This window comes from Pelophylax lessonae (genome assembly GCF_965119305.1).
Source record: "Pelophylax lessonae genome assembly, chromosome: 12".
NCBI lineage: Eukaryota > Metazoa > Chordata > Amphibia > Anura > Ranidae > Pelophylax > Pelophylax lessonae.
In genome coordinates this window covers 45,917,303-45,930,002 of record NC_138779.1, presented here as the reverse complement: position 1 = coordinate 45,930,002, position 12,700 = coordinate 45,917,303, and the positions used below count along the sequence as shown (strand labels likewise).

The 12,700-nt window shown below is 46.3% G+C and overlaps 1 protein-coding gene across 2 annotated transcripts in view; it reads left to right on the top strand.

The window, feature by feature from the left end:
- PRDM10 (PR/SET domain 10) overlaps positions 1-12,700 on the top strand; it is a 119,637-nt gene that overhangs the window by 26,660 nt on the left and 80,277 nt on the right. For both annotated transcript variants that reach the window (XM_082273855.1, XM_082273856.1), the window contains exon 2: positions 10,911-11,094. In XM_082273855.1, the coding sequence (XP_082129981.1) occupies positions 11,026-11,094 (69 nt within the window). In that variant the 5' untranslated portion in view covers positions 10,911-11,025. The remainder of the gene's footprint in view (positions 1-10,910; positions 11,095-12,700) is intronic.

The window sequence follows — 12,700 nt, the reverse complement described above, 5'->3', positions numbered from 1 at the left end:
TATTTTTTTATTAACAGCAGAAGGGGGGGGGGGGCAGAGAGACAGACCCCGAGCTGAGAGGACGGGGGAGACACAGAGGACAATGGAGGCATGTAAACCGACCACGGTGTCAGGGCTCCGCAGCCATGATATACCGTGGTCAGATTACAGGGGGGGAGGGCAGAAACTGGCAGGATCAGCCAGGTTTTTTACAGTTTCCAGAGGGGCAGCTTAGACAGAACAAGCAGTGTGCTGCTTAACCTGCTATAAGGAATTAGGATCTCTATTTTTTTTTTTTTTTAGGGCAACGAACACTTTAAGATTGCTGTTCATAACAAGCATCAGCTGATATGAACCATGCCTCGCAAAAAGGCATAGGTTCAAGAGTAGTTGATCTGCATAAGGCTGGAAAGGGATACAAGGCAATCTCAGGGTTTTAGGCTTTCATCAGTTGACAGACAAATTGACTATAAATGGGAGAGAGTTTAGTACAGTGGCTACTCTTCCTAGAAGTAGGCACCCAGCCAAGATGGCTTCCAGGGCACAATGCAGAATACTTGATAAGGTAAAGAACCCATGAGTAACAGCTAAAGTTTTGAAGACATCACTGCAACTATCAAATATCCCTGTTCATGAGTCTGCCATACATAAGTTTTCAAACAGACAAGGTGTCTATGGCAGAATGCCACAAAGGAAGCTGCTGCTCTCCAAAAAAGACATTGCTGCACGCCTGAAGTTTGCCAAAGAGCTCCTTCACAAACCGCAACTCTACTGGGAAAATATTTTTGTGGACTGATGAAACAAAAGTTGAATTGTTCGGGAAAAATACTCAACACAATGTATGGTGCAAAAAGGACCCAGCTTACCGACCCAGCTTACCAACATCATACCATCATCCCAAGGGTGAGGTATGGTGGAGGGTATATCATGATTTAGGCTTGCATCGCTGCTTCAGGGACTGGACAACTTATCATCATTGAGAAGAAAATTAATTCCCACGTCTACCAAAATATCCCACGGGATAATGTCAGGATGGCTGTCCACCAGCTGAGGCTTAGTAGAAGTTGGGTAATGCAGCAGGACAATGACCCTGTCTTACCCTGTGCTTACTGACGTGTGGGGGGGGGGGGGGTAACTGAGTGACACAGGGACAGATCGCAGGTTCAGCTATGCTGAACCCTGCAATCTGACCCTGCCTGTCACTTAGGAGATCCGCCCGCTCTGTTTACACAAGTGGGCGGATCTCCAGACTCGATTCCCCGACGATCGGGGAAGAGCAGCGGCGATCGCCGCTGCTCCTCCCCTGGCCCGACTCCCGCTGTGACTGAATAGGGGAGTGTCTGGCGACGTAGGTCTACGTCGCCAGACGATAACGAACCACTTTGCCGCAGTAGAGCTCTAGTGAGCAGTGGCAAAGTGGTTAAATGAGATTAAATCCATAGGTTTAACATACTTTTACTTGCCACTGTAAGGCCCCTTTCACACTTGTGTGACCTGAAAGTCACGCGATTTTGCTTCAATTTTGACGCGACTGACCGGACTTGAAGCAATGTCTGTGTAATCTTAAGGTCTTTGGCCCTCAAGTTGCATTAAAGTCGAACCAAAGTAGTGCAGAGACTACTATGAAGTTTCTGCAAATTGGAGTTGCACAGATAATGAACGGGACTCATTAGAAATCATAGAGTACGACTTGTCATGCAACTTTGCAGTCCCAAGTCACAGGACAAGTTGCACAAAGCTGAAAGGGGCCTTAAGGAGACTGTACAATCAGAGAAGCCTCAAGTCTGGTACACGTGGGCCGGATATTGGACATTTGGCCAGTGTATGTGTACGGAACGTCCAGCTTCTGTCTAACGGGCATGCTGGATGCGCTCGCAGGCAGGAGCGTGGGACAATACCCTTGTCAGAACACAATAGCTCAGCGGGGAGATGGTTTATGAACTTTGTACTGCCCGAGCATTTTAGCACCTCAAGAAATGTGATAGGTAGTCAGAAAGTAAAAGCTGCGTAAATTCCAGTATGTATACCATAGTTTGTAGACGCTATAACTTTTGCGCAAACCAATCAGTATTCGTTTATTGGGATTTTTTTTTACCAAAGACATGTAGCAGAATACATTTTGACCTAAGTGTATCACAAAAAGTAAAAAATATATATATTTTTTTTCCAAATTTTTCAGTCTTTTTTTAGTTTATATCGCAAAAAATAAAATTCCCAGTGGTGTTAAAATACAACCAAAAGAAAGCTCTATTTGTGGGGAAAAAAAGGACATAGTTTTAGTTTGGGGACAGCGTTGCATGACTGCGCAATTACCAGTTAAAGTAGCGCAGTGCCGAATAGCAAAAAATGCTCTGGTCAGGAAGGGGGTAAAACCTTCCAAAGGGCAAGTGGTTAAAGTGATTGTAAAGTCTCGTTTACCCACTTCAGCTCCGGAAGGTTTTACCCCCTTAATGACCAGGCCATTTTTTGCGATTCTGCACTGCATTACTTTAAAGAAAAATTGCACGGTCGTGCGAATGCTGTACCCAAATACAAATGATGTCCTTTTTTCCCACAAATAGAGCTTTCTTTTGGTGGTATTTGATCACCTCTGTGATTTTTAGATTTTGCGCTATAAAGAAAAAAAGCGTGACAATTTTGAAAAAAAAACGCCATATTTTTTACTTTCTGCTTTAAACATTCCCAATAAAAAAAAAAAAAAAAATCTAAAATGACACTGGCAGGGAAGGGGTTAACACTGGGGGTGATCAAAGGGGTTAATGTATGCCTGTTGATGCTTACTCGCTGTGGGGGGGGCTCTGTGACAGGCACACAGAGATCGGGTTTTAGCTTAGCTGATCTCTCTCTGCCTGTGTGACAGAAGACTCACCTGCTTTGTTTACATAGGCAGGCGGGTCTTCTGTCAGTTTCACGGACGATCGTGGGAGACTGGCTGCAGTCGCCACCGCTCCTCCCGTGTTTAGACACAGCGGGAGCGCGGCCCTGGTAGCGCGCGGTCGCCGCCGAGACCTTGTGCACACAATCATGTAGATCTACGTGATTTTGCGCAGCCAAGCTGCCCTGCCGCAGTGTATCTGCGGTGGGCGGTCGGCAAGAGGTTAAAAAAAAATGTGTACTTACCTGCTTTATGCATTTTGGTTTTGCACAGGGCAGCCTGGATCCTCCTCTTCTCGGGTCCCGTTTTGCCCCTCCCTCCTGTTGAGTAGCCCCACAGCAAGCAGCTTACTATGGGGGCACCCGAGCCAAGTCACAGCTCTGTGTGTCCATTTAGACACAGAACTGCCGTTCGGCCCCACCCCTCCTCTCTTCTGATTAACTGACTTTGACAGCCGCGGGAGTCAATGGCACCACGGCTGTGTCTCAGCCAATCGGGTGAGAGTCCTGGACCACCGAGGTACTTGTGGACATTGTTGGACAGAGAGGGCGCTTAGGTAAGTATTAGGGAGGCTGCTACACCCAGAAGGCTTTTTATCTTAACCGCTTGCCGACCGCCGACTATTTACTGCGGCGGTCAGCCCCTCACAGGCAAAGTAACGTAGTACTACGTCGCTAGCCTGTGAGGGTCTAGGATGGAGCGAGCGCACGCCCCCGGAGGCGCGCTCCCGCGCGGTCACGGGCCCCCCCCCCGTGCGTGTGACCGGCGGACATCGGGTATCATTACTCGGCGATCATTAGTGCAGAGGGAGAAAGCCAGGCGGCTAATGTAAACAAACTACCTGTCATTCTCCCCGGTGTAAGAATGGTGATCATACGGTTCTACTATGTAGGACCGTTGATCAATGTTCCTACAGCTCAAGCCACAGCCAATCACAGTTAGAATCACGCCCCTAGGGACACACACAGCCTCTCCCTCTCAAAAGTTAACCCCTTCACTGCCAGTGTCATTTTTACAGTAACAGTGCATATATATAGCACTGATTACTGTAGTAATGTCACTGGTACCCCCAAAAGTGTCAAAAATGTCAGTCAAGGGTCCGACCTGTCCGCCGCAATGTCGCAGTCCCGCAAAAAAATTCGCAGATAGCCGCCATTACGCGTTAAAAAAAAAACAACAAAAATGACAAAAATCTTTCCCTTTGTTGGTAAACGCGATAACTTTTGCGCAAACCAATCAAAATACGCTTTTTGCGATTTTTACCAAATATATAGCATAAAACGAATTGGCCGAAAATGTTAAATTTTGATTTTTACATTTTTTTGGGGAATTTCATATAAAAGAAATGTGAAAAATATTGTTATTTTTGGAAAATTGATGCTCTTTTTTTGTTTATAGCGCGTGATCAAAAAATCGCACAGGTGATCAAATACCACCAAAAGAAAGCTCTGTTTGTGGGAAAAAAAGGACGTCAAATGAGTTTTAGGTACAGCGTCGCACGACCGCGCAATTGTCCGTTAAAGTCACGCAGTGCCGAATCGCAAAATAGGCCCTGGTCAGGAAGGGGGTAAAATCTTCCGGGGCTTAAGTGGTTAATGCATAGAATGCGTTAGGATAAAAACCCTTCTGACTTTACAACTCCTTTTTAATGATACAAAGTGAACAGAGCTAATTAAATGTCATCCAGTTACATTTTAGGGAGATGTAAAGCATTCGGTTTTCATCCATTTTTTTAAAATCCTGCAGTCAGCAGTTTCTGTGCCCAGAGCCCCTGTATTGTCCTTGCAGCATCACCACATGGCTGGCTTTAGGAGTTTATAGCTGTCATCCGTATACTGTCGTGTTTGCTGTGCCTCCCTGAACAGAACAGACTCATGCCAGGCATAAAACATTGCAAGCTGCCATGTCTGCCACAGAGCTGGGGGCTGCGGGGTGTTTTTCTCCACATCAACACTCTGATCTCCTTCTCTTTGTACCCCCCCTTTAATAAAATCAATACTATAGACGCTTGTAAGGCTGTTTGAAGCTGCAGGACCATTGTTTGCAGCCTCATTTAAAGTAGATACATCATCCTTGGGTCTGGCAGCCACATTCCCTGCTCTCTCTCTATCCGGATAATGAATTACGAAGGCAGGTGCGCTGGAGCTTTTCTGCGTGGGAGGCTCCTGCAGGAATTGGCTGCTTATTGCTTCTTTTACAGCTCTCAGTAATGTGTATCCGACACAGGGAGCCTAGTCTACAGACTTGTGTTCCTCTCAACTCACTGCAATGTATAATAATGAAGCATAGGGGGGGTCTGCCATGATACAGAATCCAACAATGGTCACCTTTATTCAGAGCTGCCTACGTGTAAACCTGCGCTGTATGCCAGAGGGATGGCAATTATCTTTAATTTGTATTATTTAACCTGTATAGACAATAATTGCTATAAACCAATCCTATTAGAGACTATAAAGAGCTGGGGCTTACCTTTTTATGCTAGGCCCCAAAATGGCCCTGCATATGCAGTAATTAGTAATCATTTCTATTCTAACCCCCCCCCCCCCCCAATTTGCGTTCTTTTTCCTGCAGTAGTTTGCGCCTCTGCCCCTCCCACAATGGGGAGATTTCCCTACAGTGGTTTGTGTCTCTGCCCTCCCAAAATGGGGAGGTTTTGTGTCTCCGCCCCTCCCACAATTGTGAGATCTCCCTGCAGTAGTTTGTCTCTGCCCCTCCCAAAATGGGGAGATTTCCCTGCAGTGGTTTGTGCCTCTGCCCCTCCCAAAATTGGGAGATTTCTCTGCAGTGGTTTGTGCCTCTGCCCTCCCAAAATGGGAAGGTTTTGTCTCTGCCCCTCCCACATTTGTGAGATCTCCCTGCAGTAGTTTGTCTCTGCCCCTCCCAAAATGGGGAGATTTCCCTGCAGTGGTTTGTGCCTCTGCCCCTCCCAAAATGGGGAGATTTCCCTGCAGTAGTTTGTGACTCTGCCCCTCCCACAATGGGGAGATTTCCCTACAGTGGTTTGTGCCTCTGCCCTCCCAAAATGGGGAGGTTTTGTGTCTCTGCCCCTCCCACAATTGTGAGATCTCCCTGCAGTAGTTTGTCTCTGCCCCTCCCACAATTGTGAGATCTCCCTGCAGTAGTTTGTCTCTGCCCCTCCCAAAATGGGGAGATCTCCCTGCAGTAGTTTGTCTCTGCCCCTCCCAAAATGGGGAGATTTCCCTGCAGTAGCTTGTGCCTCTGCCCCTCTCCCAATTGTGAGATTTCCATGCAGTATGTTGTCTCTGCCCCTCCCGCAGTCGGGAGATTTCCCTGCAATGGTTTGTGCCTCTGCCCCTCCCAAAATGGGGAGATTTCCCTGCAGTGGTTTGTGCCTCTGCCCCTCCCCCAATGAGATTTCCCTGCAGTATTTTGTGTCTGCCCCTCCTACAATTGTGAGATCTCCCTGCAGTAGTTTGTGTCTCTGCCCCTCCCACATTGGTGAGATTTCCCTGCAGTACTTTGTGTCTCTGCCCCTCCCACAATGGGGAGTTTTCCCTGCATAGTTTTTTGCCACTGCCCCTCTCCCAATTGTGAGATTTCCCTGCAGTGGTTTGTGCCTCTTCCCCCTCCCCTAATGAGATTTCCCTGCAGTAGTTTGTGTCTCTGCCTCTCCCACAATGGGGAGGATTTACCTGCAGTAATTTGTGCACCTGCCCCTCCCACAATGGAGAGGTTTTGTGTCCCTGCCCCTCCCACAATGGTGAGATCTCCCTGCAGTAGCTTTTGTCTCTGCCCCTCCCACAATGAGATTTCCCTGCAGTAGTTTGTGTCCCTGCCCCTCCCACAATGGAGAGGTTTTGTCTCGGCCCCTCCCACAATGGAGAGGTTTTGTCTCTGCCGCTCCCACAATGGTGAGATCTCCCTGCAGTAGTTTGTGTTTCTGCCCCTCCCACAATGGAGATGTTTAGTGTCTCTGCTCCTCCCACAATGGTGAGAATTCCCTGCAGTAGTTTTTGTCTCTGCCCCTCCCACAATAGAGAGGTTTTGTGTCTCTGCCCCTCCCACAATGGAGAGATTTCCCCTGTGTTAGTTTGTGTCTCCTCCCTCAGAGGGGTGATAATGAAGGTTTCGCTGTCTCGCAGCTGGGCTCTCCAGGTATTTGTCTATTCTGTAGTATGGAATTGGGTGGGGTGATACCACTACTGTTGGATTTGTTGTGGCTGCTGCAGTTGGGTAGTATTGGGTCCATTGGTTTTGTTGCCACTGAAGTTTCCATGAGATGTGGGAAGTCGGCTTGTGATTAAGTCTGTTGGCACCCACACAAAGCTAAAAATGTTTTGGGTGGAATTGGCCTTTAAATAGATTTTATTTTGTAATATTCTCTATTTTTTTCTAACACAGTGATGTGAATTGTCTGATAACCATCCAAACTCTAGATGTGGGATGGAGTGCCTGGAAACCGTCCCGTCTTTTAGACTCACAAAAGCAAACCCATAATAAGAAAGCAGATCATGAGACTTGGACCGTCATCACACACTCCCGCTGGCTTGACTCATCCCGCCCCCACTCCCCGGCTGCCCTATACAACAGGCAGGTGTGACCGGGTCCAGCCCGACCCATCCACCACCAAACCAATGATGGAGGAGCAGCAGATGGCGCGGCTCTGCTCCCTATAAATCATCGGCACGTGGAATGAGATTTTAGATATTTCATAAAATAGAACGTATTCAGCCAGTTACAGGAGAACTAAAAATATCTGCTCTTCACTCACCGTAATGAGAATATGCTTTGTGTCTGAAGTCTATGTGGTTTAATTACAGCTGGATAGGAGGCAAAGTGACTGCGAGATAATATGAAAGCCCCAGCTGTATCCCAACCAACTGCAGTTTTTAATGTAAAATACAAATCTCCTGTTTTTTTTTTTATGGTTTCTTGCATCTCATTGCTGTTGATCTCATGCAGCCTGTTTACAGCCACTTCCTGCCTACATGCCCTACAGCAGTAGTCTCCAACCTTTTTTGGCACTGGAGACAGGTTTTTATAAAGAAAATTTTGCCAAAGACCGGTGGGGTAGGTATCCGCGCCCGATTTACTGGGGCATTGGCTGGTGTTTGGGCTTCAATCAGCACCATGGTTGATATGGTGTCCAGGATGATTGAAGCGCATTATTTATTTTTTTACATTGTAATATAAAATGAAATAGTTTAACTCACCACAATGAAGAATCCGAATCAGTGGGTGCTCTAAGTGTGTCACTTGCCACGTTGCCTGCCACCAGGTGCAGCTTGCCATCTCGCCTGCCACCAGACGCAGCTTGTCACTTGCCACATCGCCTGCCACCAGACGCAGCTTGTAACTTGCCACGTCGCCTGCCACCAGACGCAGCTTGTCTCTTGCCACGTCGCCTCCCACCAGACGCAGCTTGTCACTTGCCACGTCGCCTCCCACCAGACGCAGCTTGTCTCTTGCCACGTCGCCTCCCACCAGACGCAGCTTGTCTCTTGCCACGTCGCCTCCCACCAGACGCAGCTTGTCTCTTGCCACGTCGCCTCCCACCAGACGCAGCTTGTCTCTTGCCACGTCGCCTCCCACCAGACGCAGCTTGTCTCTTGCCACGTCGCCTCCCACCAGACGCAGCTTGTCTCTTGCCACGTCGCCTCCCACCAGACGCAGCTTGTCTCTTGCCACGTCGCCTCCCACCAGACGCAGCTTGTCTTTTGCCACATCGCCTCCCACCAGACGCAGCTTGTCACTTGCCATGTTGCCTCCCACCAGACGCAGCTTGTTTTCCTTACCTCCTCTGTGCAGTTGATTTTGCACAGAGCAGCCTGGATCCTCTGCTTCTTGAGTCCCTTTTTGCTACTCCTGGCCCCTCCCTCCTGTCGAGTGTCCCCACAGCAAGCAGCTTACTATGGGGGCACTTGAGCCGAGCCACAGCTCCTTGTGTCCATTCAGACACGGAGCTGCCATTCGGCCCCGCCCTCTCTCTCCTGATTGGCTCACTGACTTTGATAGCCGTAGGAGCCAATGGCGCCACAGCTGTGTCTCAGCCAATCAGGAGGTAGAGTCCCAGATGACCGAAAGAAGGTAAGGTAAGTATTGGGTGGTGCTAGGGAGACTGCTACACACAGAAGGCTTTTTATCCTAATGCATAGTTTGCATTAAGAAAAAAAAACCTTCTGCCTTTACAACTCCTTGAATATGTGTTCAGTAAAGAGAGAGAAAAGCTGAACTATACATATTGCTAAAAATGTTCCCTCCCCCCCCCCCCCCCCCTCCTACCTTTCTTTTCTAACCTGCATAGAAAAGATCTGTGTACTTCTCTATTTTTAATCCGCTCCGGTCTCCATGATCCTGCAGCTCTGTTTAAGGGGGGGCGCTCCACAACGTCTCTGAATTCCGGTCACCCATAGGCTCCCATAGCCCAGCCATTGTCGGCGCTCCCTCCTCTCCCCTGCAGCAGCTGCTCACTGACACTATTTTTGCGACTTAATTTGGGTTTGAAATGTGAACTCTGCGAAGAAATAATATTTGCTGTAAAAAATGTATTCCTCCTAATGATGTGTGTCCTGTTGGGGGATGCTGGTGCATTAGGTAAAAATCTCTAACCTTCCTTCATTCTGACATGGTTGTAAATGCCGAACTTCCGGCTCCTATATACAATATATATATATATATATATATATATATATATATATATATATATATATATATATATATATATATAAAAAAGATGTGTGTGTGTTTGTATATGTATGCAAATTATATATATATATATATATATATATATATATATATATATATTTCCCAGCTGTAGTACATTGCAGTGGGTCACTTGCACTCCACTTCCTGCATTCACAAAACATTGTGTCTTTTCACACAGTACAAGGCGTTCTGGGACTGGAGAAGGGGTCGGGGCGGGGGGGGGGGTTGATTTTCCTCCACATATCCAATTACAGAACATCTTGTATTCCGTGAAAAGAATACAACATATTTTGTGAATGGAGGAGGTAGTGTGCAAGCGACCCACATAGTCTTCACTACAGTGAACTATAGGGCTGGGTGTCAGAATAAATAATTTATAGTTTTTATAGTCTACCAGTGAGACACACATCATTAATGGTAATTAATTTATTCATAACAAAATATTTTTTTTTCCAGAGTTTTGTTTTAAAGAGGAGCTCCAGTCTGGGCAAAAAAAAAAAAAAGAAAAGTCAGCAGCTATAAATACTGTAGCTGCTGACTTTTACTAAAAGGACACTTACCTGTCCAGGAATCCCGCAATGTCGGCACCCTAAGCCAATTCTGCTATAGGCTTCGGGTGCAGGCGCCGATCTTCAGGCTTCACAGCTGGTATCCTAGTGCGCATGCAAGAGTCTCACTGCGCTCTCTGAATGGTCCTGCCATCTTTTGGGACCTGTGTGTCCCAGAAGGCAGCTGGGGGAAGGCTTACATACTCTGAAATCGCCGTGGCAATCTTACCTAGAAGGGGGAGTGGGTACCTGTCAAAACCAGGTACCAGCTCCCCCCCCCCAAAAAATGCCAACTATTGCAATGTAGGGGGGAGGGTGCGAGCAAGTGGAGGTTAAACTTTTGGGTGGAGCTCCGCTTTAAGTAGAAGAACAGTGCTTGATTAGTTTAATAGCAAACACACTTGTATACATTACATAATAGACCTAAGGCACCCCATTATCAATTATTATATTGAATATGTGGCAGTTGAGGGCCAGTTGTGGTAATTCTGGTTGGAGACCAAAGATTAGGCTTTTCCTGAGTAAGGTCAAGCACTGTGTATACTGTAGATGGCCGTAATCTCTTGCAATCAATCAGAATTTAGATTACTTGGTTTTATTAGCCTCAAACTAATGACAGCTTAGAAATTGTTATGGGTACGTATACAAATCAGACCAGTCCATAGATGCCAGTTAGAAATAGATGGAACCTTAGCAGCCAGTGGTCAGCTGATGTCCGTTTCATCTCTAGAATTACAACCCCTCACCCAAGCCCTTTACATTTTTATCGCTATGTTTATGAAGTTCTAATGACTTCACTTGTAGCGGAATATGAACACTAACCTTGTCCTCTTTCTTTGCAGCCATGTTGCCCAGGCTATGTAAGCTGTGTCTGAGGAGAAGTACAGAAAACAGGTGAGAGCTGGGTGTTGAGCTCCTGCACATAAGAGCAACCACTGTCTACAAGAGATATCCAACATGGATGCCAAACAGGAAGGTCCTCATGTCTGGCCGCGTACAGAAGAGCATCAGCCCAACACTGCCCAGGTGAGCCCAACATGTTACAGATAAAAGTTCATACTTCAGCTTTGGAAGACTTTAACCTGGCCATTTTCTGCTCTTCAGCACTGCGCTACTTTAAAGTGTTAATAAACCCAAAACAGTAAAATCAGTCTATAAAAGCATGCTTGTTATACTCACTGTGGAACCTAAGGGGTTAATCCTCCGCATTGTGTAAAAAGGCTGTCAAAAAATAGATATTAGAAGCTCGTGGACTTTTCTGGTACTAGAGAAGGACAGTAAAGCAACATTTCATAAAAAATATTTTTTTATTACAAAAAGTAAAAAACTCATATTGACATATTCATAAAACTATGAAATATGTGCTTATTTGGATGATACAGGCCATATATTTAGGACTTCATCAATATTTCTTTGCTAGTAATTCAAGAGGTCGACGCATTTCACAAACACTGCTTCCTCAGGACCTCAATATCTTGACTGCAAAGAAAATCAGCATGCGCCAATTGGAGCCCAGCGAAAGTCGGTGGTGTGCCGTATGGCGCAAAGATGTGGCGCAAAAGAACGAGGCCAAGTAGAAAAAATGCGATTAAATTGACTTAGTTTATAGTCCCCAGAACAAATCAGTCAGCACTAAAAGAAGATCACAATACCAAGGTGCTCAATCCACTAGGAGCTGATATGACCAGCACCTAATATTGTCATTGGTTACAGATGGCGTTACAGGCGCTATCCATCCCAAAGAATACTCAATCCTATAGGAGCATATTCACAAAACTAGTACAGGGATGAACAACATCAGTAAAGTCACACCAATAAGTATCCAGCAACTAGTTTATACAGTATCTCACAAAAGTGAGTACACCCCTCACATTTTTGCTGGTTCCAGTAATCCATGTCCTTAGTCTGCTTGTCTTCCGCAGCTGTTTGTGGTATTTCTTGTGCATCATCTTTAGAAGAAGCTTCCTTCTGGGACGACAGCCATGCAGACCAATTTGATGCAGTGTGCGGCGTATGGTCTGAGCACTGACAGGCTGACTCCCCACCCCTTCAACCTCTTCAGCAATGCTGGCAGCACTCATATGTCTATTTTATAAAGACAGCCTCCTTATGTTACGCTGAGCACGTACACTGAACCACTTTGGTCAACCATAGCGAGGCCTGTTCTGAGTGTAACTTGTCCTATTCAACTGCTGTATGGTCTTGGCCACCGTGCTGCAGCTCAGTTTCAGGGTCCTGACAATCTTCTTATAGCCCAGGCCATCTTTATGTAGAGCAACAATTCTTTTTTTTTTTTTTCAGATCCTCAGAGAGTTCTTTGTTATGAGATCACATGTTGAACTTCAGTGACCAGTATGAGAGAGCGATAACCCCACATTTAACACATTTGCTGCCCATTCACACCTGAGACCTTGTAACCCTACAAAGTCGCATAACACCGGGAGGGAAAATGGCTAATTGGGCCCAATTTGTACATGTTCACTTAGGGGTGTACTCCCTTTTCTTGCCAGCGGTTTAGACATTAATGGCTGTGTGTTGAGTTATTTTGAGGGGACAGCAAATTTACACTGTTATACAAGCTGTACACTCACTACTTTACATTGTAGCAAAGTGTCATTTCTTCAGTGTTGTC